The sequence below is a fragment of the Cibotium barometz genome, chromosome 49 (genome assembly GCF_041138505.1).
Source record: "Cibotium barometz isolate CiBa-2024 chromosome 49, ASM4113850v1, whole genome shotgun sequence".
In the NCBI taxonomy this organism is placed as follows: domain Eukaryota; kingdom Viridiplantae; phylum Streptophyta; class Polypodiopsida; order Cyatheales; family Cibotiaceae; genus Cibotium; species Cibotium barometz.
In genome coordinates, this window is record NC_141094.1 from 27,902,608 (window position 1) to 27,929,680 (window position 27,073).

At 41.6% G+C, this 27,073-nt stretch overlaps 1 protein-coding gene across 1 annotated transcript; it reads right to left on the bottom strand.

Annotated features, from left to right (window-relative positions):
• Nucleotides 1-11,983: 11,983 nt before the first annotated feature.
• Nucleotides 11,984-26,853, bottom strand: LOC147610451 (putative magnesium transporter NIPA6). The gene is made up of 9 exons (XM_086786068.1): nt 26,207-26,853; nt 26,022-26,078; nt 16,930-17,020; nt 16,603-16,763; nt 16,388-16,515; nt 16,158-16,295; nt 15,989-16,081; nt 15,744-15,867; nt 11,984-12,678 (listed from the first exon to the last, which is right to left on the bottom strand). Exons 1-9 carry the CDS (start codon nt 26,388-26,390, stop codon nt 12,539-12,541), a joined length of 1,116 nt encoding a protein of 371 aa, XP_086642194.1. The 5' UTR covers nt 26,391-26,853; the 3' UTR covers nt 11,984-12,538.
• Between the last annotated feature and the right edge of the window lie 220 nt (nt 26,854-27,073).

Genomic DNA, 27,073 nt, shown 5'->3' on the forward strand with positions numbered 1-27,073 from the left:
TTTTGGATAATTTTTGCATGAATTAGAGTCTATTTTCATCAAAACTTCACATAAACCCTAGTTTCCTACTATCATTTGCAAGATCCTTTGATTTCTTTACATTTTTAGGGAGATTCTTGGTTGCTATGCAATTTTTGGTGAAAGATTTATCAAGAAAGGTGCTATTATCAAAGATATTAGAGATAGACTACAAATGTTATAGATTTTGGTACAGTTTTCAACAACAGTCAACAAATTGAAGATCTATTGTGCAGAGTTATTGTAATTTTCTTATAGATTTGAATATAGAATTCAACATCAATGCAAACTTACTATTCAGATTATTGTGTGCAGAATCTTCAAATTGTTGTATAGAGTTTTTATAGGCTGCTGTGCAGAGATTCTGATTCTTGTGCAAAGTTTTTGGAGTAGTTCACAGAGTTCAAAGGCTGTTGTGCACAATTTTTCAAAGATCTTGTGTGAAATAGTGCAGAGTAGTATTAAAGATTGTGCAAAAATCAATTTATTGTAAAGATTTATGTGCAGATTGCTGAAAACATCTAGCATCTAATCCCTACTCTTTGCTATCAAGCTTCTTGATTTTTGTGCAAAGCTTAGAACATGAAAGTGTTGCAAGATTTGTGAATCTTGCTAGAATTCAAGTAAAAAGGAACATTTACATGTAACCTTAGTGCATGCAAAGTAAATCTTGATGCCTAGAAGCTACAAGATTGTTTATCTTGTAAGGTTTATGTAAAATCCATAACAGTTTGATGCTTAAGAGAAACTTGAATAGTTTCTTGGCCAAGAATTAAGTAAACCGTGCAAGATTAGTACTTATCTTATGATAAGTGATTAATCTTAGTGAATTTGGCAAAGTTTTTTTGTCAACAAATATAAGACAATTTCCATGTATGTATACAAAGATTGATAAAATGTATGTCGGTTTGAGAAGTTCAATGCATTCAAGTATTGAGGCAAGCAAAGAACACCTAAACATTCACAAACATGTGGTGTGAAGTCCATACATTCATGGTATTCAAGATTCTTTCATAAGCATCATTACCCTTCAACAACAATACTACTCTAGTGTTTGTTGGCATAGCTATTCTTGGTTTTACTACTATCACCTAAGAGGACATCAAAGGATCTTGGTATTAGTAGCAAAGCCTAACATCATCACAAATAACCAAACAGCTACAAGCTCACAAAATCTATTCATTGAGCTATAACAACCCTCAGATAGTGGTTTACAACACTATTGGAAGGTAAAAGGACAAAGCATCATAGCCTTGTGGGGCTCAGCAAACAAAAATGCACAATGCTTATGCATTAAACTAATGAAGAATAGAATGAGAAGAGCTATGGTGTTATATTGGTCCCTGGAGGCAGAAGACATCTCTATACAGAGTATTTTTTCTTGTTGCCTCTACAACGCAACAAGCTTTTTAGAAAGAGATCAGATCACAGCCTTGATCAAGCCGCATCTTTAGCTTGCTGACGCTTACTATCATCAAGCTCATGCTAAGGTGCTTAGCACACAGTCACACTACTCTGCTTTGCAACGCACATATCAGGTGAAATCGTTAGGGTGACATTGCTCTGAAGAGCTAGTTCTGCGTTTTATAGCCAAAGGATCCCCGAATTGCAGCATTCTTGCTTTGTTTTTCTCAGAAGAAGCAGAGCGAGATGAAAGCTCATGTTTATTGCATCCTTGGGTACTAGGTTTAGAGTGAGATGAAAGCTCATGTCTATTGCATCCTTGAGTACTGGGTTTAGGGTTTAGCGTAGTAGTGCGGTTGGTAACAAGCAACCAGTGCAGCGACCAACTACCGTTGCTCCGGCGCACTCTCTGTAGCATAACAAAACTGGCAAGGCGCACTCTGTGCAGCGTAACAAAACTGACGGAGCACCGCTTTGTTGTGTAACATGTAAAACTCTGAGGGCTGTATCGCCTCTTTGAGGCTTTGCACAGTGTTCTTTACAAAACAGCACATAGCTCGTGCTCTCTCTACAACGCTTCGGTGGTGGAATCACAGCAAAGCCAGCAGCGCATCGCCGTTTGCAAACCATGTTAACCCATGAAGTTGTTAAGTGTGTGTGTGTGTGTGTGTGTGTGTGTGTGAGAGAGAGAGAGAGAGAGAGAGAGAGAGAGAGAGAGAGAGAGAGAGAGAGAGAGAGAGAGAGAGAGAGAGAGAGAGAGAGAGAGAGAGAGAGAGAACATGCAAGCAAGAAATAACTCAAGCAAGCATAGACTCACAATCTTGCATATGCATTCACAAGAAAGAGAAGAAAGAATACAAGCTATTACCAGAAGAGGACAAGAAAGAGAAGCAAACTACAAGCAAGTACTAGAAGCGGACGAGAGAACTTAAAAATGATAATGGGATTGCTTGTTTCTTATTACTAAAAAGTGACTTATATACAAAGCCTCATATGCATAATGCTTGGCATCTCAAGCACCCAAAACTAGTAAAACTTATCCTTGTCAATGTATATAAGTAGTAAACTAGACAAGTAAAACTTACCATAGGCTATGTATAAACTTGAGCACCAAAAAACTAATAAAACTTTTTCTTCAACAATATCATTAGCCACTATACATACGGTTGTAAACAATATCATTGGCTGGTACACATAAGCTTGGTTAGATCCCAAAATACATTACCATGAAAGTGCTTAGTGTGGATATAAAAGATGAGAGATAAAAGGACATCCGCACATACAAAGGTCATGTTAACAAATGTGGTTGACATTGAGAATGGAAGAAAGGTGTTGGGATGCTCTACTATTCATAAAAAAATAGAGAACTATGAAAACATCTTCACTAAGGCTCTTAGGAGAGATAATTTAGAGTGGCATCTTCATAAATTGGGCATTGGGACAAAAAGGTGGAGATTGAGAGGGGGGTGTTGAAAGTGATGTTCTCCACCCTCATCATCTTAACTACATACGTACCTAGGAGCTCTATGTTATAAGGTGATTCTCCACCCTCATTATCTTAAGTACATGAGTACAATGAAGATTAGTTCTTGAATCATGTCTTCATTCACCATCTAGCATACTCACAGAGGCATGTGTCATAGTACAACATAGGGTTTAAGGCAATATAGGGATAGTTTGAAAAAATATAGCATAAGCAGATGTAGGAAAATTATGTTTGTACATGTGAACCTTAGAACAAGGATAGTATACCCAAACAACTTTCTTCCTTGAGATTGAGCTTGAAGTGAGCATATGATTAGAAGAGAGCTGAAGTTCATTCCAGCTTCTCAATATATATATTTAACGTTATCTCAATGTTCATTATTCAATTGCACTTCAACTTGCTTTTACTTTAGTGACATTTGAGTTTTCTCAAAGGTGTGAACGGATCAAAATCGATTCTAGAAAAAAAAAAGGAAAAATCGACAAGCACATTAACTTAATCTCTTCAAAAAAAACCATTGATGTACAATTCACCAATAAAAGTGGATGAAATGCACAAAGCCTACATGTTAAAGGGGAGTGAAATGCTTCTTGGTTTTGCATACCCGACTCCTATCTCAAATTCTACAGTTTGCTACTTTTGTTTTTTCTCAAACCCTTCCATTTTCATGGCACATGGATTTTGTATGCATTTAATCTAGTTCTACCTTACCGTCTTGGCAGTGTAGCACTAAAATGCCCAAATATAGGTTTGATAAATTTCTCATGTCAAGGCTTTTAGAGCTTTTTGAAATGTGCATTGCATTAGCAAAGATCAACTTTGAATTGATTAAGAATTCATCCTTTAATGTGTTTTCTAGAACTTTTTGAAATATGCATTGCATTAGCAAAGATTAACTTTAAATTGATTAATAATTATGACGTATGCCTAATGGAAGAATCCTAGTAGTGGAATCGTAATATATAGAGCTTCAAGGCCAAAAAAAAACACACATTTCATGGCATGATAGGTTATTGTATGAAAGATCTAGACACGCCTCTTTATAAGAATGTGTCACGTAATATTAGTGCAAAAAACATATCTATGGAAATAGAAATTTGCATGCAATATGGTGTGGATGATCTCAAGAAAAAAGTTTCTCACTCTCACAAACATTTTTGATAGAGCATTGATGTTTTGGAATTTATCCTTAAAGCATCCTTTAGGAATTAATTTCTGCACAACCATTCATAAAATGATTAAGACAAGAAAGTAATACCCATCTTCGAATTGGATAACACCATATCAAGGAAGAGGAATGGAGCTCCAAAAAGTTAAATCTCTTTGGAGGACCCATCCAACACAGCAATGAAAGATACCTTTGATATTTTTATTAAAACAAAATTTTAATGCTTCATATCCAAGATTAGATTAGTTCATGAATAGATGGGAAAGTAATGATAATGAAATTGATAATTTGAGGTATGCCTTTAATGAAGATGAAGTAGTAGAGAATGTACAAATCACAAATAAGCAAATAATTGAAATAATAGAGAAAGAGCAAATACATAGACCTGGTAAAGAGACACTGAAAGAGAACAACATTACTATAGATAGTGAAGGTGATGATAGTGAGAATGAGAACATCCACAAGCTTGAATTTCTTCCTTTGTGCAAAAGTGCACAAAGGAATATTGATATTTTAATCACATGAAAGTGTAATAAATGAAATTTTTAATATGTTTCTCTCAATTTTGAATCCATGGAAATTTTTGTCATCACAAATTAAAAATATGTATAGTTTTATTTTTGGCTTTATAAAATGAAGTAGATTTGGTTGCACATACACATGGGGGATGGGACCTAGGCACTTGGGCTTAAGGTCATTTACATGTGTACTTTTGGGGGCCTTGGACTATATTAGGCATAAGGCTCATGGGGGCATTGTACCTATTTGATCAAATTTCACTCTATAGACATCTATGTCTTCTTGGTGCTCATGCCCAAGCTTCTATGGCCTTCTTGGCTATTGTCCTAGGAGTCAACAAATTGAAGATCTATTGCAGAGTTATTGTAATTTTCTTGTAGATTTGAGTATAGAATTCAACATCAATGCAGAGTTACTATTCAGATTATTGTGCAGAATCTTCAAATTGTTGTATAGAGTTTTTATAGACTGCTGTGCAGAGATTCTGATTCCTGTGCAAAGTTTTTGGAGTAGTTCACAGAGTTCAAAGGCTGTTGTGTACAATTTTTCAAAGATCTTATGTGAAACAGTGCAGAGTAGTATTAAAGATTATGCAAAAATCAATTTATTGCAAAGATTTATGTACAGATTGCTGAAAACATCTAGCATCTAATCCCTACTCTTTGCTATCAAGCTTCTTGATTTTGGTGCAAAGCTTAGAAGCTATTTATCAAGATTAAGGTAAAAATAAGATAGAACATGAAAGTGTTGCAAGATTTGTGAATCTTGCTAGAATTCAAGCAAAAAGGAACATTTACATGTAACCTTAGTGCATGCAAAGTAAATCTTGATGCCTAGAAGCTACAAGATTGTTTATCTTGTAAGGTTTATGTAAAATCCATAACAGTTTGATGCTTAAGAGAAACTTGAATAGTTTCTTGGCCAAGAATTAAGTAAACCGTGCAAGATTAGTACTTATCTTATGTTAAGTGATTAATCTTAGTGAATTTGGCAGTGAATTTGGCAAAGTTTTTTTGTCAAATATAAGACAATTTCCATGTATGTATACAAAGATTGGTGAAATGTATGTCGGTTTGAGAAGTTCAATGCATTCAAGTATTGAGGCAAGCGAAGAACACCTAAACATTCACAAACAGGTGGTGTGAAGTCCATACATACGTGGTATTCAAGATTCTTTCATAAGCATCATTACCCTTCAACAACAATACTACTCTAGTGTTTGTTGGCATAACTATTCTTGGTTTTACTACTATCACCTAAAAGGACATCAAAGGATCTTGGTATTAGTAGCAAAGCCTAACATCATCACAAATAACCAAACAGCTACAAGCTCACACAGTCTATTCATTGAGATAGTGGTTTACAACACTATTGGAAGGTAAAAGGACAAAGCATCATAGCCTTGTGGGGCTCAGCAAACAAAAATGCACAATGCTTATGCATTAAACTAATGAAGAACAGAATGAGAAGAGCTATGGTGTTATATTGGTCCCTGGAGGCAAAAGACATCTCTATACAGAGTATTTTTTCTTGTTGCCTCTACAGTGCAACAAGCTTTTTAGAAAGAGATCAGATCAACCTTGATCAGGCCGCATCTTTAGCTTGCTGACGCTTACTATCATCAGGCTCATGCTAAGGCGCTTAGCACACAGTCACACTGCTCTGCTCTGCAACGCACATATCAGGTGAAATCGTTAGGGTGACATTGCTCTGAAGAGCTAGTTCTGCGTTTTATAGCCAAAGGATCCCCGAATTGCAGCATTCTTGCTTTGTTTTTCTCAGAAGAAGCAGAGTGAGATGAAAGCTCATGTTTATTGCATCCTTGGGTACTAGGTTTAGAGTGAGATGAAAGCTCATGTCTATTGCATCCTTGAGTACTGGGTTTAGGGTTTAGCGTACTAGTGCGGTTGGTAACAAGCAACCAGTGGAGCGACCAACTAACGTTGCTCCGGCACACTCTCTGTAGCATAACAAAACTGGCAAGGCGCACTCTCTACAGCGTAACAAAACTGACGGAGCACCGCTTTGTTGTGTAACATGTAAAACTCTGAGGGCTGTATCGCCTCTTTGAGGCTTTGCACAGTGTTCTTTACAAAACAGTACATAGCTCGTGCTCTCTCTACAATGCTTCGGTGGTGGAATCACAGCAAAGCCAGCAGCACATCGCCGTTTGCAATCGCATCATTTAGGCCTTGCAGGCATCGCATAACCTGTGCAGTTCAGTACAAAGCCAACTTCGCTCAGCCGTTTCCACAGCACGCAACAGTGGAGTGAGGGAAACTGCAGGTAGATCGCCTTCACCTGGCAATGGGCAACACAACTAAGCATAGATTTATCTTTTCTAAGCATAGATTTAAGAAAAGATAAAGAGGAAACCAAAATCACATAGCATCATTGAGCTTTCGAGCTCTCAGCATTTTGGAAGAGAGCAGTATTTGAACCATGCTTACAGTGTATTCAGAGAACGCAGAGGAGAACACAGAGAGAGAAAAAGATGGCAATTGTGTGAGAAGGATAAGATGTAATAAAATGTGTGTGTTTAAGCTTAGGGATTTGGAACCCTAAGCATTGATCCACACTCTATTCACACTCGTTTTTATGTCTTTGGCCCACCCACACCTTGTCTAGGCTTTTCACACCCTCTAAAGTTTTCTTTCTTAATTTTTTTACCGCACCCTTCCCATATCCTTTCATCCATCCATTCCATATTCCACGTTGCTCACATCCTTCCTTTTGTCCACTTCTAATTGGGCACCCGGCTGTGTTGCACCGTGTGGAGTTTGAAGGGTTACTCACACGTTTGAGGTTCTTATACATGTGTGTATACTTTTAGGAGTTTGGGGGTTCTTTCACATTGTTCACATGCTATGTGTGGGACATTAGGGATTATTCATGTGCATATTGTGAGATCTTGGTACATTGTTCACACATTTAGGGATTTGGTGAGTTTATTCACACACACTTCATACTTTGGGTATTTTGGATGTTTGTATGGTGGTGAGGTGCAGCATTGTGTATGTAGGCCATGCAGATGAGCTATATGCATATCATGATTATTATATGTTTAGCTCGGATGAGCAGACAACATTATCATGCTATTGTGATGAGTACACGGCTATGTACATGTGTGCGTCTTTCCATTCCCTTGTATGGGATCAGAGGAAAAGCTATGTAGCCTACTTGGATATCATTGGTCGATTTGGGGCCCTTTACACATATCAGCACTTGTGGGAGGATTGGTATGCGTGCAAGTATAGGTTTGATCCATATCATTCTACCGAGGATGATGATGATGTTCATGCTATGACTATAGATGATTATATGGTTGATGATGATCATAGTGATCATTCATGGGATACATTTGTGAGTTATGGGATACATTTGTGAGTTATGGCATGACACGATTGGATCCTTGGAGGACATGTATCGAGTATTTTTTTCACTTTTGTTGCTATTAGAGTGGTGTTCACATGGGCCTTAATAGCTTCTACGACGACTCACCCATGACATCGACTAGCCATCACCTCATTGATTCTCATTTACTTAGATCGACTCATTCATTGTATTATGGGATACATTTGTGAGTTATGGGATACATTTGTGAGTTATGGCATGACACGATTGGATCCTTGGAGGACATGTATCGAGTATTTTTTTCACTTTTGTTGCTATCAGAGTGGTGTTCACATGGGCCTTAATAGCTTCTACGACGACTCACCCATGACATCGACTAGCCATCACCTCATTGATTCTCATTTACTTAGATCGACTCATTCATTGTATTATGATGAGAATGATGAGGATGATGATGTATTGTATACACATGATGATATTGATGTATCGCGCACACACACACATGATGATAGTAATACATGTGCACATGATCTCAAGGATAGAGATGACAACGAGCATACCGAGCAATGCTTATCATCTTACCTACGGATCATGAGGACATGCTTGTTGATCGTGGTGACATTTTAGAGGATCATGTACATTTGATTAGTGACGCATCCATTAGCGCATTTGATAAGGGTTTATCCATTATCACACGCGAGGGTAGTGATATTCTCAGACACCTATGAGCAAAGGCCTGAGTTACTAGTGTTAGATGCATCAGACTATTCTTCTAGGATTTCTATTTGTGGAGATATCGCTGATATGACCACTAGTCCTAGTATTCATAGCATTCCTAGTGGTGTTCATGTGGATAAAGTTCATGTATTCGAGCAAGCAGGGATGGTGCATGAGTAGTGACGATTTTTATCAAATTAAACCTCATAGAAGAGGTAAGATTATGCATATGGATCTAGAGAGCTTTGTATTTGATTTGGACATTTTCCTAGATCTAGTGATTAGAGAGATTGACCTATCTTTGGATATAGGTTATATATGGGTTCCATTGATGGATGCAGACCATGATCATGATGATGATTTTAGATATTTTGAGGATGATATGGTCAGAGATTTTGATAGATAATGATTATATCCATAGTAGATCATATGGTATAGATATTAAGAGATTTGCATTTGATCTAGACATCTCCTTAGATTCTATACTATTGGAGATAGGTTTATCATGGGATTTAGGTCACCTAGAGGCATCATTGATGGAGATAGGCTATGATGAGGATGACCTTGAAAGCATTTTGGATGCCATAGATAATGATTTAGGAGACATTACCATTTATCTTCCATGTGAGGATACTTCTTCATTTTTTAGTGATGACTATTTGAGGTTCTGGGTGGAGGGGTTGGTGAGTCGGTGATGACAGGGGTGGAGGGGTTGTCAATGTTGAGGGTTCCGTGGTGAGGTTGGAGAGGTCTTCGTGATGACATTTCTGGGTTGAAAGTTGCTTTTATAAGGGATATGTTCTAGAGAAGGGGATTTTTACATAAGGTCAACCTCGAGATAAGTTCATTTGGTTCCCATGGATGTCTACATGATCCTATGATCTTCGGAGCTGAGATGTTCATCTTTGGGTACATTCTATGTCACTTGAGTTGCATGGTGGATGACTATGTGACATGACACTCAAATGCACCTGTGACACACCTTTGTCTTGGCCTATAGGATGATTATTTTGTACCAAGATTTTTTCATATTTCGACTATATGTGATGGTTACATTTGGTGAATACCATGGATACTAGATTTACATTATAGTTATGAGAATGGACTTACGAGTTTTTCCTACGACGACCCAAGAGCTACTACATTGACTTCAGAGGTCCGTGATATGCACCATATCTATCTGTTTGACCCAAGAGGATTGACCAACCATGTCATCGACATTAGCTCTCTACATTTTCCATTCGATCTAAGTGATTCAAGGATTATTACTTTGGAGTCTACATAGCTAGGATTTCTCGTTTATCCAAGCAAATACAATTGTAGTGATTACTTTATTTTAAGGACGACATTCATATCTTTTTCATTTAATCCTGGAGGATACTTAACTAGTCTCGTCATCGTCAAGAGTCCTTTATCTTTTCAATTTGATCTCGAGAGATTCGTGTATTAGTATTGGTGCTCTGCGATAGTGATACTTGGTCATATATTTAATTCCTTGTATATAACCTTTGTATTTGTTTTGTACACAACCGCCCTTCGATTCCAAAGACGAAATCATTGTAAGAGAGAATGGTTTGTTAATGAAGTAGATTTCGTTGCACATGCACATAAGAAATGGGACCTAGGTATTTGGACTTAGAATCATTTACATGTATATTTTTAAGACCTTAGACTATATTAGACATAGTACTCATGAGCATTTTACCTTTTTTATCATCTTTCATTCTATAGACATCTATGTCTTCTTGGTACTCATGCCCAAGCTTCCATGATCTTCTTGGCTATTACCCTAAGATGGTGACCCATTCCCATGTTGTCACTCCATGCTTTGAGTAGCCAACCCTAGTTTCACTCTGATACCATTGCAAGAAACTAGGCTTGACCACTCAAAGCATGGAGTGACAACATGGGTGTAGGTCACCATCCTAAGACAATAGCCAAAAGGCCATAAAAACTTTGACATGAGCAACAAGAAGACATAGATGTCTATAGAGTGAAATATGATAAAAAAGATACAATGCCCATGACAAATACCTACCCCATCCCCCATATATATGCGCAACCAAATCTACTTCATTACAAGCTTTCTTTCTAAATTAAGAGATGCTTGTCATTTAGTTATTTACATTAACTTTAAATTAATTAAAAATTACGATGTATGGCTTTAATCATTAGTCATTAAAATCACCTTTAAGTTGATTAAGAATTATGACATGGTGTTATTTTTGGCTCTTTCTAAATTGAGAGATGATTTTTTTCAGAGTAGAGTCATTAGTCATTAAGATAAACTTTAAATTGATTTAGAAATTATGATGTATGCCTTTAGTCATTAGTCATTAAGATCAACTTTGAATTGATTAAGAATTATGACATGTCTAATTAGTCATTAAGATTAGCTTTGAATTGATTAAGAAATATGATGCATGCCTTTAGTCATTAGTCATTAGTCATTAAGATCAACTTTGAATTGATTAGGCATTATGGAGTATGGTCTTATTTTTGGCACGCTCTTTCTAAATTGAGAGATGATTTTTTTCAGTTATTAGTCATTCAATCATTAAGATAAACTTTGAATTGATTAGAATTATGATGTATGCCTAATGCCGCTACTCTTTGAAAAAATTCATTCCTCTCGGTTTAGACAGAGCAAGACAAAAAAATCAAACCACACATTTTTAATTTGTGTGATGACAAAAATACTCATGCATTCAAAATTGAGAGAAACAACCCTCCTCCACCATAAAACATATTCACACAGCCCTCTTTGACGAGCGATGGCAGGTCGAAATAGAGAGAGGGAGAGGGGGGAGGGAGAGATGGTATACATACTAAAGTCCTCCACAGAGGGGCATGCAGCCTGCTGTAATTTAACTAAAAGCCTTTTTAGAACTTTGTCCTGCCTATACGCATATGGCTCTCCTATACTGTAAAAATCTAATATCCTAAACTCCATCATAGAGATAAGATGGGAGAAAGATGCCTCCCTCTATCTCTGCGTGCTGTCTAGGCTAGCAGCAAACTGTGCAATGATGCATGTAAAAAAAGTCTTGAATTGTATTTATATTGTGCACCATTTAGTAGTAGATGGCTTCACATCAGTACAAACGAGAGAGAGAGAGAGAGATGGGAGGCTGGTTGTGAGGCTACTTACAAGTGGAGAGAGAGGGAGGTTTCAACAGAAGTTTCTCCATGCCCGCGGCAGAGATGAGGTCTTTGTTAGCGATGATGCACATATGTGGCTGGCTGGCGTTGCCACTTCCAAGAATATCATTGACCAAAATTTGGTGAAAAAATAGACCTGCCATTGTTACACATACTACAATATAATTGACCAATCTTTTGGTGAAAAAATAAACCTACTACAATTCAATTTGGCTGGCTTTGATGTACACTCCAAACTCAGCCCATGATGGTACTAAGTGACAATCCCCAAATATACCACAAATGACTTTCATCCCCCATGGTAACTGGGCCCAATGTTCTTTGGTACACAAGCTTAACCTGATAAAACGAGGTGCTTAAAAGTACGAAACTCACCCTTAGTCTGTACAACTGCGCAATGAAGAACTGTAATTACTCATTCACCTGTATATTAAGTACGAGCATTGCAATTGAAAGCCATCTTCTGTCACTCTTCGTATGCAAAGACATAAAGACATAAGTGGAACCCCACGCATGCAATGTGTTCGCCGATTCAGGCCAACTCTTGTGCAGTGGACCTTGCAGCAACAGACCTTTCATGTTGATCGAGATCAGTCTATGCATTGGTTTCTATTGCTTTGGTGGGTTAGATTGTAGTTAGCAGCAACAGAAGCTTCTGATGCAGGAGTGCCTCTTGCAGGATACAGTAGAGAAACACAAAACAAGGTTTTTCATGGGGAAAGAAACAACTCGTGCCGGCGCAAAGGGATGTCAGCTGCAGGAAGGTCATCATCCTCAGGGCGCTTCATCATGTCTGCAACCCCATTGGCGAGGCGTGTAGAAAGTGATGGTGACACTGTTGAATACACACCTGCTTTCAATTAAGATGCCCAAAAAAGGATGTTAAATAAATTAAAAAATTCTTTATTCACACTCATCACATTTTCCAGAATCAAAAGTATCATCACAAACAAAAACTGCTGGTCTTGACCACTTCAAAGAGGGCACCTAGATTTTATTCAGAGCAACCCAAATACATGTGAGAGCTGGCAATGACAGGATGGTCATGTTTAAACCCCATTCTGACTGATAAACCTGTCTCAGCTCAATCATTCAGGTGTGCCTCCATATACCGGGCCATTAGGTAATTCAATTATTGCTTTGAAGATGGGGTTGATTAAGTAAATGGTCCAATATTAGAATCTCCATGGAAACCCGCTTCATTCAAGACCCTTTTTCTTAGAAAACATGCATACAGAACCCCATGTGTAGCATTGGCCGAGGATCAGGAGTCCAGTGCAGCCAAACAACATTGGCCGGGTGAGCGAAGCGGGGGTCTGGTGTGCACCAAATCTACTGGCTGATGATTGATAGATTTGTGATCTATTCCTCTATAGCTCAGGGTAAGGCTGGGAGCGGGTTGAGTTCTGGATCCATGGCTCTAGGTTGGGAGGTAAATTAGGGACAGAACCCTACCCATTCTACTAATGGATGTCCATGCTTCTCGTGCTTGCTGATCTCAAATCAACCCCTGGTTTCTCAAATTTGCAAATTTACAGTGATATAACAAACTCCATATAGCAGCTTTGGCTCTACTTGTTATAATAGACTCAAGTTTGTATAAAGAACAAAATAGCAAAGAGAATGAGCTGGTTACAAGAGATAGTAGCATCTTTGAGAGGAAACGGCCTGCCCCAGGACAAAACTCTTTGCAGGATGATCCCACGTCTAGGCAGTGGGCACAGGACAAGTCACAGATAATGAGAGCCTATGAATAGGCCTGTCCAGTGAACTAGGCTTTAAATAAAGTGGTTCTTGTGTGTGAACAACCACTAGTGTGTAGGTTCATTTATGTGTGGGAGCAGCCCCTTTGGAGGATCTTATGTAAGCAATGATGTGTAAAGGTGACACCTCTTAGGAACACTTGGCATCACATTTAGTGACATGTGGCATGTGTGGCGGCAGCATATGCACACACCTTGTAAAGGGGGGTCTCTCCTATAAAAGGACCAATATTATAATGTAAAGCATGTACTCGCAAAAATGTAAAAAAGTAGTCTCTCATGCATCCTGCTTTTTAGTGTAGCTTTATATGCCTTCTACCATCTCTGTATTCTCCCACCATGGCCCAATCAGATGTCAACATATGGTATCAGAACTGTCCGGTCTTGCTTCATCCGTGCGCACCTCCAAGCTCCCGTCATTCAACACTCTTTTCGCCGTTTCGCATGCTCGTGAGCCAACTTCGTCCTGCTCCTATCATCCTGTCTGCGCCATCATCTGCAGCCCCAAGTCCCGCTTCTGGCTCGATACCTCCCATCAGCCGGCCCTTCTCGCCCCCGGTTCCACCACGTACTGCTCGCCGCTTTGGGCAGTGTGAGTGCAGAGAGTCCGCCCATTTGGGTGGCTCCACCTCTCCCGCTCCACCCAGCCCCCCGGGGCCAAGCTCTGCCCCCTTGGCTGTGCAACGCCCTCTTTGCGCTTACCCAGTAGTATCCCCTGGCCCTGGTTTCCAGCCCCTTCCACGCATTTGTTGTCGGCCATACCTCTGGCATACTCTCATCACCCCTGTTCTGCTCGCGACCTCCTCTTCGGCATCTTGTTTGGTGATCCCAACTATCTGTGCCAAGCCCACCTCGTCATCCATGCTCATCACCTGGTACAGGCCTTTGTGAGAACCTCCAGTCCAACCTCTCTAAGCGTATGTTATGTGCGGTGCTCGCAGCTTCTTCAGCACCAAATCCCTCGACGATGTTACCAAACCCTGACCCACTCCGATCAATCATGTTCCAGTGCCTGCTACTGAATGTCTTCTTGCCTCTGTCTGCTCAGAGAGCTTACTGCACCTTTGCTGCCTGCATGTGATGCTTCAGTGCATCATGAGTGGGGTCAATGGTCAATACAGTGAGTGCCTTGGCAAGTGGTTCCATCTGTCACGTGTTCCCAGCATAGCATCACGTGAATGACCACATCAAAGATGAAGAGTTCGGGTCAAAAGGTGGTCTTGCAGGTTCTTGCTCTGTAGGTGAAGCACATTGGCTCCTGTCCTCTAGCCGGTTCGGCATAGCAGTCTTGTCCATCTATCTGGTTCTATTGCAGTCTTGGCAACATGCTTCCCCACACTTAGAGGTAATGGGTCTTGATTTGATGCTCCAGTTCTTGTTTTGATTTAGATCTCATACCTCTACTAATTTGTTGGCTCTAGAATCTCGCCATTCTTGTACACTCATACCGTAAATCTAGTTGGAGATCTTTGTACTGTACTACTGCTAGTCTTGTTCGTGCTTTTGAGATTAGGCTTCTCAGGCTCTTGTGATTCAATTCGGTCTTGCACACACCTTTTAAAAGACCAATATTTTAATGTAAAGTATGTACTTGCAAAAATGTAGTCTCTCGTGCATAGCTTTATATGCCTTCTACCATCTCTGTCTTCTCCCGCCCTGGCCCAATTAGATGTCAACATCTTCATCATCCTTGTTGCAAGCCTCGGCACTTTCTGGGTCAGCCTTTCTCCGCAGCCAGAAGCAGCAGGAAAATATCAGCATGGTAAGCTTCAACAGTTGCAGCCAATGCCCAGACATCCAAAGACAAAAACAGATGACCGAATTTCTGCAAGTACCATGTCTTCTTAAATGAGACAAACAAAGCATTTGCACAACTTTCCATTTAGCTTGTGACAAGGCAGTTGGAGTTTGCAGCCACCATTCCAACGAGGTGGGTCTGCAGACTCTGGAGTTACCAAAAGCAACAAAGGCAAGAGGCTTCCATTGACGAGGAGCAGATGACAAACCAGTGCTCTGGTGATGATACCCACTTCCCATCTCCCCAAGAAGACATGAGATTGAAGGCATCCCTTTCAGGTGACTTTCAACATACACAACATGATGAGAATTAAAAACACCACCATAGAGATCATTAGATAATTTAAATCCTTACCCATCCCCGATATTCTAGGGTCATTGGAGTCTTTCGTTGCATGCAATAAGATTGTTCCTGACAAAACCGTGACAAAACCGCAGATCTCAGAGACCACATTCGTAGCACTTTGACCATCCCAGTCCTGTATATCAAGACAAAACCCATCATCCATAGCATATATGTGATTTTGACTGTGTGTGGGTGTATGTGCCATGTTTTCAAACCCTTGACCGACCCATGTTACTGTAGTATAAATGCCTCACCTTGAACATGATGACGCTTGCTACAATGGTAAGGGAGGTAAACATCACATAATAGATTGGAGACACAATTGCTGTATTGAAAGTGTCAAGTGCCTGGCAGCCAAATACACTCTTAATAGCTTTTCCACTAAATAACACCATTAAGGATAATCAAATTGCAAAGCTTTACCTTGTTTAGATAATTCATTTGTGTTAGTACAGATGTGATGACCACCATAACAAAGAGCCATGTCTCACAATATGTAAACTGATTCTCCCCTTCAAAAGTTAACTTGATAGCAATCCCCAATGCCTTCACACTCATCACCTGTCATGGAGGCAACATGCTCTCCTATGTCAGTGTTCTTGTTTTCCATGCATACCAGGAGTACCAAGGAGAGCAAAAGTCAAGTTGCCTACCGACAGTGAACCCATTAAGGAACATATGCCAACAAACACCATCACATGTGTATGACCCCATCGTGGAGCAAAGTGGATCACGAGGACCAACACCACTGCAACCACTGACGCTGTATACAGAAGAAATGCTGCTCAACAAGTCATAAACTTTAGGTTATCACCTCTTTTTGTACTGTTTAAATCACCATAAAAAATGCTTAGGACCAAGCATGTACCAGGTTGTGTTGCAAGCTTCCATACTTCCTTCACTGACTCGATGGAGCGCTCCTTTGGAGCATGAAGCACGATTACAACAGAGCCTACAATACACATAACACAGCCCAACATTCCAAGCTTTTGCAGTTTCTCTTTCAACATCACATGAGCAAGACCAGCACTGCCAAAGAGACCTCACATAAGCGCCAATGTTTGCAAATACTATTAACTAAGGCTACTTGATACATCATAAAGATTCTACCCGCATGGTGAAGGATCGCAAATTCTGGATGACAAACAATGAACTACAAACAGCAAAAAGCAGCTCTCCTCGTAAGACTTATTACCTAACAATGATGCTGAGAGCGCCAAGTGGGGTGACCAAAATTGCAGCTGCAAATGCATAGGCTACAAAATTTGCAACTTCCCCTACAATCACTGCAGTAAGTTTGTGAAAAGGTTAGCCAGCAGGCACATCAGGGGAAAAAGTGAGATAGCTATATTTATGTTTTCTTTCTGTTTTATTTTCCATTCCATGATGAGATATGCCATGGACATTATTGTATCACTTTGGTCTCATAGGCCCATTGGGTCTTTAATAGACGCTTAATATCTCTCTCTCTCTCTCTCTCTCTCTCTCTCTCTCTCTCTCTCTTCTGGCCACGCACAGGCATTCTGGTCTGTTTGTGCCGTGATGCACAAGTCTGACTGTGCTGCGCACAGGCCTCAGCCTGCCATCTCTGCAGTTAGTTTGTGAAAAGGTCAGCCAGTTGGCACATCAGGGACAAAAGTGAGCTCTCTCGCTCCCTCTCCACGCACAGACGCTCTGGCCTGGGCCTCAGCCTGCCATCACTGCAATTAGTTTGTGAAAAGGTTAGCCAGTTGGTACATCAGGGACAAAAGTGATCTCTTTTTTTTCCCGTAATGGTTGGTTGATTAGATTACGAAAATGTAATACAAAGCAAAGGTCGCATGACCAGCTATACAAACATGTTCACAGAGGCCGTCAGACCGCACACACTAAAAGGCCACATGAGACATGCCCACCGTACGAAGAGCATGCAACCAAGGGTCAGCTTGCGCCCTAGTGATAACATGTGAATTGATCGAAGAAGAAACTTGCAAAAGCAATAGACCACGAACACGTTGGACATGACCTTTCACCCCTGATTGTGAATCAAAGATGAAAGCATTTCGCATGAGCCAATTATGCCAAAGACCCAATCATTGAAAGAAAACAAAGAAGACCTCATGTTGCTGATTGTTCCCCCCGGGCTGATCATGTCCAAATACCCACTGCCTTGGTGACAAAGTGTGTCCAGTCACCATTTGCCACACTCAAGAGGTGAACCCCCATATCTCGCAAGCCACCGGGCAAGAAATAAACCATCATGTGTAAAAGTATAGTGTTTATCATCCAGTGCATCAAAATTGCTCCCGGAGGATTGGGGAAGCTATGCCAGAACAATGCGAATTGAGGCTCTACAGCGGCGGTGCAGGCTCAAAATTCGCACTATTCTGGCACTGCTTCCCCAGGCACTCAGTATCATTTTTGATGCATTTATATAATGAAGTTGAGCACACTGATTGATTGTGAGAAATAGTAGTTTATAAGTGCCGACTAGATTTTGGACAAGTCTAGCAAAAGAAACCATTCAAAAGTCTCCTACGCCAAAGGGCAATGACCAAAGGCAAGCCCCCAACCATGACTCGCCAAATAAACACTTTGCCCTGAAAAGGAAGCTTGGAGTGCCAACCACATAATAGGATGCGCTTTCACCAGGAGGCAGTTTTCTTCACGTTCCATACTTTATTAGCTTTTTCTGCAAATCTCTCCTCTCGGACCAAAAGATGATATACAACATTAGGGAGAAGAGGACACAGTATTGGGTCCCGAATACCCTCTATAGGGCCCCCACCACGGATGGTGTATTTGCTTTTATTAGAATGATGCAAAACTGAAATAAAAGACTGAACCTGAACCTTCTTGGCTGAGGAGAATCCTCTGCCCTTGACCTTCAATCCTTCACCCCTTCTGCTTTAGCTTATCCTTGGCTGTCCTGGTCCTTTGATCAGCTTCAGCACTTGGTGAAATATGAGATGATTGGAGCTGAATTATGCAATGGGTATTTATACCCCACCCTGATGCTAGTCGGCTGGATAAAAATGCCTCACGACCTGTAACATCAGCATTAAATGCTAGAAATGCTGCGCATCACTTAAATGGACTGCTGGCCATTATGCACATGAGATTCTGGCTGCTGGGCAGCCTGTGTGGGCTGCCCCACACCTGGCCTAAAGTCCTCTAGGGGCTGTGTACCCTGTCGGCCGCCTGTCTAGGAGCCCTAGGGCTGTCCTACAGCCCTTCCATTGCCATCCCATGGCTAGTGGGCACAGCCAAGGCCTTCCTGGCCCCTATGGGGGTGGTTCTACACCTCCCCCATGCCCACATCTATCCTTGGGGTAGCCCTATGGGCTGGCCCCTTTCCTATATGCAAACCTTAACTGTCTACACAATGGTCTGACATCCAGTATCATACCAGATACACAGAACCACTGACATCATTCCAGAGGGAGACTCACAACACGGACTGGCACTGTTTCATGTGCAAGAGAATGCACACTTGACCTTGGACGCATGTGCAGGACAATGCACACCTGACCTCGGACAACTGGAGTGGAACCCTGGCTAACTCGTCCCGGACTGGGCTCACATGGGACCAGTTTTCCACCCAAGGTCCTGCACCTTCTGTACAGATATGTCTACGTGGCATCCAAGTGCGGAATGAATGTGACTGGCTATGTTTGAAGTGCCAACAGGCCACCTTGCTTGCTTGCTCTATCCGCCCTCTAGTAGGTGCGTTTGGCCCTCTTCCTTGCCCTTTGGTGTTGTTTGTATTGGGCACATGCATGTGGGTGGAGGCCACTGCCGGCCAAGCCCCTTCCTCCCATCCACCTCATATCCCATGCGCACCACATAAATGTGGAGGGATGAGAGAGGCCAAGAGTCCCTTTTTACATATATACCCACGATGCCTAGACACACACATTGCATATGGGACTATGCTAAATCCACATGGCACGATTAGGTCGACAGATTCCCCATGGCCAAGACATGAATACCTAGAGGCACTGACGAGATCGGGCTCAAAGGCTTCTCGCACAATCGGTGGGTCACGGTTGGTACCCTTGAGATTTACCCCCACAGCCTTTTTCTGGCCCAATGATTACACCTGACAAGGCAGCAAGCTTGTCCACGTACTCGTACATGCATTCGGTCACCACCAGCTCCATCACGAAGGTCCAGAGGTTGAACAACTCTACCACCAGTCGATTAGCACCGCCAAGTCCGCCGCCGGGATGTTGGTTGTATTGGGCGATGCACGTCGTGGAGGCCACTGCCGGACAAGCACCTCATATCCCATGCGCACCACATGAATGTGGAGGGATGAGAGAGGCCAAGTGTCCCTTTTTACATTTATACCAACGATGCCTAGACACACACATTGCATATGAGACTATGCTAATCCACGTGGCATTTCTAGGTCAACACCTTCCAACATTTGGCTGAGCACCCCTTGCACACACGAGCTATCTAGTACAGAATTTGCAAAACGCAGCCTTGCTGAAAACAACGCAAACCTGAGTGAGAACACTGATGATGATGCCTGACATGTCCCTGGACTAAGCCTCACAATGGGGTCACCGCATATGACAAAAAAGGTTCTAGTGACGTACAAATTTTTCAAGTGTAGCTCTGTTGATGAGCCAATGTATCACATAGCACCTCAATGCATGGGTGCATGTGACTAGAATAATGTTCACACATGATCAAGAGTAAGCCATCGGTACCGCATGAGATTGTGCTTGCTTAGTTTGAGGCAGTCTCGCTGGTACTTTTTCCCAGACCATCACCTACATCTACAATGTATACACACTGGAAGGAGACCATCTCCCACGATCAGCACTCGAGACTTCCAGGCAGCTTGCATAGGAGGGACATACTAGTGTCCCCAGCTGAGCTTCCCACAAAGATACAGTTTTAGAGGCCAGTTCTTGAGACTCAGGAGGATGGTTTTATTGAAAAACCTGGATACCCATGCCATAAGTATTGCAGCTGGTCAGTTGAAGGTGTCCTCTCACCATCTTTGTATAGAAATTGGGAGAGAAGAGGGCATACCATGAGAGGCGAGAATATACATACTATGCATGACCAGGGAGATAGACACTAAGGACACTATCTATTCAAATGCCCAGTGTATTATGAGAGACGGGGAAATTTCGATATTTCTTCAGAGAGGGATTTTGGCCCTCTCACATAGGTGATGCACTATTGAGATCAAAGACGTTTTGGCCTCTACTTACTAGAGTTGTGTCATCACCAAGAGGCTTTATTGAGGCTACAAACAAGATGACAAGATCAGCAGGATAATACTCAAATATCCATCATAGACTTCTTTGGTGCCCCCCAGGTGACAACAACAGGTACTCAGCTCACGCAACATCCAATAGGACAGAGAGACCTTGGATGATGGCGACCGCCCACTGGACATAAGACCTACCAGCTCTATGTACACATGGAGTTATCACGAATCATGCAAAGTCCCTTCAGAGTGCTGGGACGCCCCCTCAAAAGGTCCACGGCATTCTCATGTCAGCTCCAGATCGGTGATATACTCTAGCGAAGCAAAGTAGCACCGCCCTAGACAGTGGATATTGCTCCTTGTATGCTGTCGTAGTGGAGGATGACACATGATGAGCCCATTGGTTTCACTCGCCTTAATACTCGTACATATAGGACCCGCAGTGTGTGCCATCCTATTGCTAATGTTTATGATCTTCAAATTACACATGGAACATATGTAACACTTTTGGTCTCATAGGCCCATCGGGTCTTTTATAGACCTTAATCACATCTCTCTTTCTTTCCTTCTCTCTTACATAATATATTACATGATGTCATGTAACACGCAGAAGCTCTGGCGGTCTTCTTTCAGCCCTAAACACTCTTGGAAACATGCTGATGCAAAACGCAGATATGAAGAGAGAGTAGAGAGAGAGATATGCTGGAAATTCAGTATATTTATATAGTACAAAAAGGTACTCCTAATCTACAGCCCTAGAGAGATATGGCTGGAAATTTAGTATATTCATATAGTACAAAAAGGTACTCAGTCCACAGCCCTAGGCTGCCTTGTAAAAAGGGTGAACATCACCAAAATCTGCCCTACTCTAAGGACCCTAAGGATCCACTCCATAAAGGAATGAATGAGTACAATGATGAGCTACCTTGCCTATTTATAGGCCTTTTGATTCCTTGAAGAACTGGCCGACCAGCAGTCGGCCAGCAATCTTGGCATTTAATCAATAAAACACAACGCCCCTCTGATCTGAACCAGCCGCCTTTGTTCTGGTCCAGTTGACCACTTCTGTAATCAGCCGACAGCTCATGTGTTCTTACCTGGTCCAGCCGACAGCGCATCATCCATGCCTTGGCTCCAAGTCCAAGCTGCTACCTCATCTGCACCCTGATGCTCCTAAATTCTGGTTCTACCTAGTTCTCATACTCTTTATCTGGCTGCCTCTTCTGGACCAGCGCCTGAGAATGTCCATGGCATCTTTCATGCACATGACATCCCCCTCTGCTAAACTTGATGAAGGGATTCCAACCTATTCTTTAATGACCGTTTCTCTGAAAGCTCGGCCCGGTCTCCAAAACCACTCTCTCAAAATTAAGATCTATGCATTTGTTCCATCTAGTCCACAATCCATTCCTGCCCTGACTCTGAACACTGTCTTGGTCTTCATTCCTGAGAAATGAGTCTGGCACTCACATCACCCATGGAGGATAAACCTCCCTTGGGACCGTTGCCTGAGAACCTATCTGGCTCACAGGATTGCCATCCCCTCTAGCTCTGTGGAACACCACCAACAAACCTCCTGGGAGCTCTTCCCGTTCCTGTGTTCCTTGCCTTGGGCATTGTACCCGTATACTTTCATGTACCTTGGACCTGTACACCATCATATGGGACTGATTCAGTGTTTAGCTTTGTTGAGCCTGATGCTCTCATACCAATGTAACACGCGAAAGCTCTGGGGGTCTTCTTTCAGTCCTAAACACTCCTGGAACCATGCTGATGCAAAACACAGATATGAAGAGAGAGTAGAGAGAGAGAGATATGCTGGAAATTCAGTATATTTATATAGTACAAAAAGGTACTCCTAATCTACAGCCCTTGGCTACCCTCTTAGAAAAGGTGAACATCACCAAAATCTGTCCCTATCTGGGACCCTAAGGATTCACTCCATAAAGGGGTGAATGAATCTACACAATGAGCTCCTCGGCCTTTTATACCCTCTTGGATTTCTTGGAGTGCTGGCCGACCAGCAGTCAGCCAATCTAATGGACAAAAATAATCATAAAATCTATAAACATAGATATGCCTGCAACCACCTCAGCCGACAGCTCCTAGAGTCTTATCTGGTTCAGCCGACAGCTCTGCCATGCAGCTGACACTGCATCCTTGTCCTTCTCCGGTCCAAATACTGCACCTTGTGCTCCAAGTCCTAGCTCTATCTGGTTCATACTCTTTATCTGGCTACCTCTTCTCGACCAGCACCTGAGAATGTCCATGGCATCTTTCATGCACATGACACGTCGTGCCAATGATCGAATGGAATTTACTAGCCAACATTTCATGACAAGGTAATCATGCATAAATTACTCACCCCACCGAAACAATCAAGATTGGGTTCTAAGGCAGTCAAGCAAACGTAAAAGCACAAATATATGGATGGGAGAGGAATTGATGCCAATGCAACTCAAGTAAACAAATTCAAGCGGCTCCCAAAGAAGACGTGGCAGTCTGTCGGGGTAGAGCTCTCATTAAAGATTTTTGCAAAGCCAAACTAAAACCCAAAATATGTATCTGATGCCTAGCATCATAGCTCTACTATCTGAATTATTATGTTGCAATCCAAGTACATGCAAGGGTTGCTAACGAGGTTCAATCTTGAAGACTACAAGCATGTTGCAATGCCTATTGAGAAGGGTGCGACTACAAGCATGTTGCAATGCCTATTGAGAAGGGTGCTAGGCTCACCCTCCAAGATTCAAGTAAGCCATTTGATGTCATGATCTCCAGTGTGCTTGATTTATCTATGCAATATGAGACCAGATATTCAATATGAAGTCTCACAATTGAACAGATTTATGCATAACCCAGGTACTAAGCATTGGCAGGCTCTTAAGCGTGTTTTCCGCTACTTACAGGGCACCTAGTCTCTTGGATTGCTTTATGCCAAGGGGGGTGATATTCAGCTGCATGCTTTCAGTGATTCCGATTGGGCTGGTTGTTATGACAACAAGGTGCCCACTAGTCGGGATTGTCTTCTTTTGGATTCATGCATTTCTTGGTTGAGCAAGAAGCATCTAACAATGGCCACTTCAAGTTGTGAAGCTAAGTACAGGGCAGCATTCAAAGCTATGATTGATTGTGTATGGCTCAGGAGACTTTGGCATATCTTTGTGTGGAACAGAAGTTAGCCACATCAATCCTAATCGAGTGTCATGTGGCAGCAGCACGAATCCCATTTTTCATGCTCATACTAAGCACATTGAGATGCATTACCATTATGTGTGTGTGTGAGAGAGAGAGAGAAGCTACATGCAAGAGAGATAAGCCTTGTTTATGTCTCTACACACGACAACATTGCAGATCTATTCACTAAAGCTCTGCCTAGAGAAAAGTTTGAAGCTTTCCTCAAAGCTTTGGGCTTACTATCTTTTGAAGATTGATCTACAATTACTATGTACATGTTCACATCATCACTACAAGGAGAATTTGTAAGTTTATAGTAGTGACGTATCAACTAGGAGTAATAATTCTCCACAAGGGACACTTTTTACCTTTGTATGTCAAAGTGTTTTTTCCCTCGTGTGTGAACACACCCTTATGGTGTGTAAGTGATCTTTAAAGATCACATCTTGTACTTTGTACCTAAACTCGTTATCCATTATTGTGCGTGCATCGTGCAAGCTCTCTCTCACTCTTTGTTCACTATGCATTCTATGCTTCATTGCTGAACCTAAATCTAACCCTAAACGCAACATGTTTCTTTCATTAAAATGCACTTGAATTGGCTTTTGATCTCAAGCTACATCAAAATGAGAAAGAACAAAGCAACCAAAGTGTTTAACGACATCCAAGAAAAATAGGATCTTTAAGGATGCCCTAAAGTGATTGACGGCATCCAAGAAGACATCTAAACCCTCAAACTCCACTTGTTTAACCAGATGTCATGTACCATGCATGTCAACACCAACAAGAGCAGCAGTATCTCCAATTGATACACACTTCCATCTCCTTTCCAACCCAAAACCTACTTGCACGAAGGAGGAGAAGCGGCTAGAAGCCATGAAGGCTTGGATTGACAAGTGGGAAGCACACTTGAAGCTTTCTAACGGTCCGCTTGCCCAAATGTGATACTTCGGTTGAGATGATGCACTTGAAGGGCATGACATGAGTTCGAGACTAGAAGTCCAAAAAGGCACCAACTCTTATTGACCGAGATGAATTCAAACAAAAGTTTATTAAAAGCTTTGCTCAACCATTGGATGAGTACGAGCATTATGCAAAGTTAAGAGATCTTAGCATGATTAGTAAAACCTTCAATACTTATGTTCAGGAGGTGAGGGACCTAGTTCTACGTTTCCCTGATTTCCCAAAGCATATTTACCATTTGGCTTTTAATCAAAGGCTGAATGAGAACCATCAAAACAAGATCCAAAAGAACAAAGCACCCACCTAGAGTATAGGGATGCATCTCCAAAGGGGAAGTAATATTGGGTCTGCATCAACATTGTGTAAATGAGGGGAGGCAGCTTATTCTCCCAAATTTGTTGATTAAGGGGAGGCCAGAACCCTCTCATATATGTATGCATTTGTATGGTGTATTCACACAAAGGCTGATTAGAGTATGGCTAAGGAAAGTTCATGAAAGAAGAAGAGACTCTTGATGTAAATAATGATGCAAAGTTGATGAGGTCATGGTCACATGGGTTGATGGTGGGATCTAGGATCAATTGAGAGAATCAAAGAGAAATTTGAGGATCTAGATGCTTCCTTTTGGGGCTATAAATTGATGTAATCTCTTGCTATTAATTACACAGATATGTGAGTGAGTAGTAATAAATTAGCCATGATTATCTTTATTCGTTTTCTTATCAGTGTTAATGGTGTGCTTTGCAAAATCCTCACTAGCCTTGAATTTGCATAGTTTGATCTCAGGCCCACCACATCCACCTGTGTGTGCAAGCAATAAATTAACTATGTTCATGATAAAAAACATTAAAGTGTGAATGCACACATGCTAAGAAAAACTAATGGTGGGCAGACATACATTGACTTGCAATTTAGAGAGAAAGAGAGGAAAATACTTGTGATCATGCCGACCCACCAGAGAGGCTCATACAAATAAGAGTATCCCCCCACCCCTGTCAGAAGGGGAAGAAAAGGAAACATTACAAAGCTTCAACCAAGGTTAAGGTAGGTACTTAATTGAAGGCATAAGTCCCCTCACACAAAAAAAACCCTTTCGCAAAGAGAGATGGTGAAAACATACCTGCTCTAACTCCAGATGCTCCGGCGCGCTTGAGCCCCTTCTTCTTCAAGATGAAACTTGATCCTATGAAAATGCTGGACAACAATGCAAGGATGAGGCCCACTAGATTTTCTGATGATACACCAGATCCAGTGGTCATCCTGGTATCCATGCTTACATCTCCTAGAAGGATGATGCCCCTCATTTCTGTGGTAAATGTATTAGCCCTAGAATATCTTTGAAACTCTGAGACCGTAATCCTATAGTGAAACCCTAATCATGCAGTAACACCCTAATCAAGCCCTGACTATGATGTCTTCGGGAAGAGAGCAACGCTGGCTCCGATTCTTCTGTTGCCTCTTGCTCTCCTTTGTCTTGCTCGTTGGCAAGAAAACACTGTGTGGTCTTCCTTTTAAGCAGCCCCTTTCTCATCACGATCGCAGCAGCCTGCGCGTAGAGAAAAGCATCCTGTTGAAGACAGCAGCTGCATTTGTGGTCTTGATCTGCGAGCTGAATTCTTCTGTCTTTTGATCTATCTATGCAGAGCAGCTACGGAGGATTGCAATAGCACAGAGGGAAGCCTTGGCGAGCTGCAAACGCGATGTACGTGTGCATTGAACCCCCGTGACCCCATTCACCCTTGGATATTGCAGATTCCAGGGACATTTCACACATGGAAGCCTCATAAGGCCACCTCCACCTTGGTGGGGCGTCTAATTTTTAAATGGTTGGTTGTGAAACCAATCTTTTCCTTCATGAAAATCTCTCTCTCTCTCTCTCTCTCTCTCTCTCTCTCTCTCTCTCTCTCGCATATGACAACACTTGTCTTTTTACAAAGCAAGGGTGCAACACACACACATGCACATATGCATGTGCCCACACACAAAC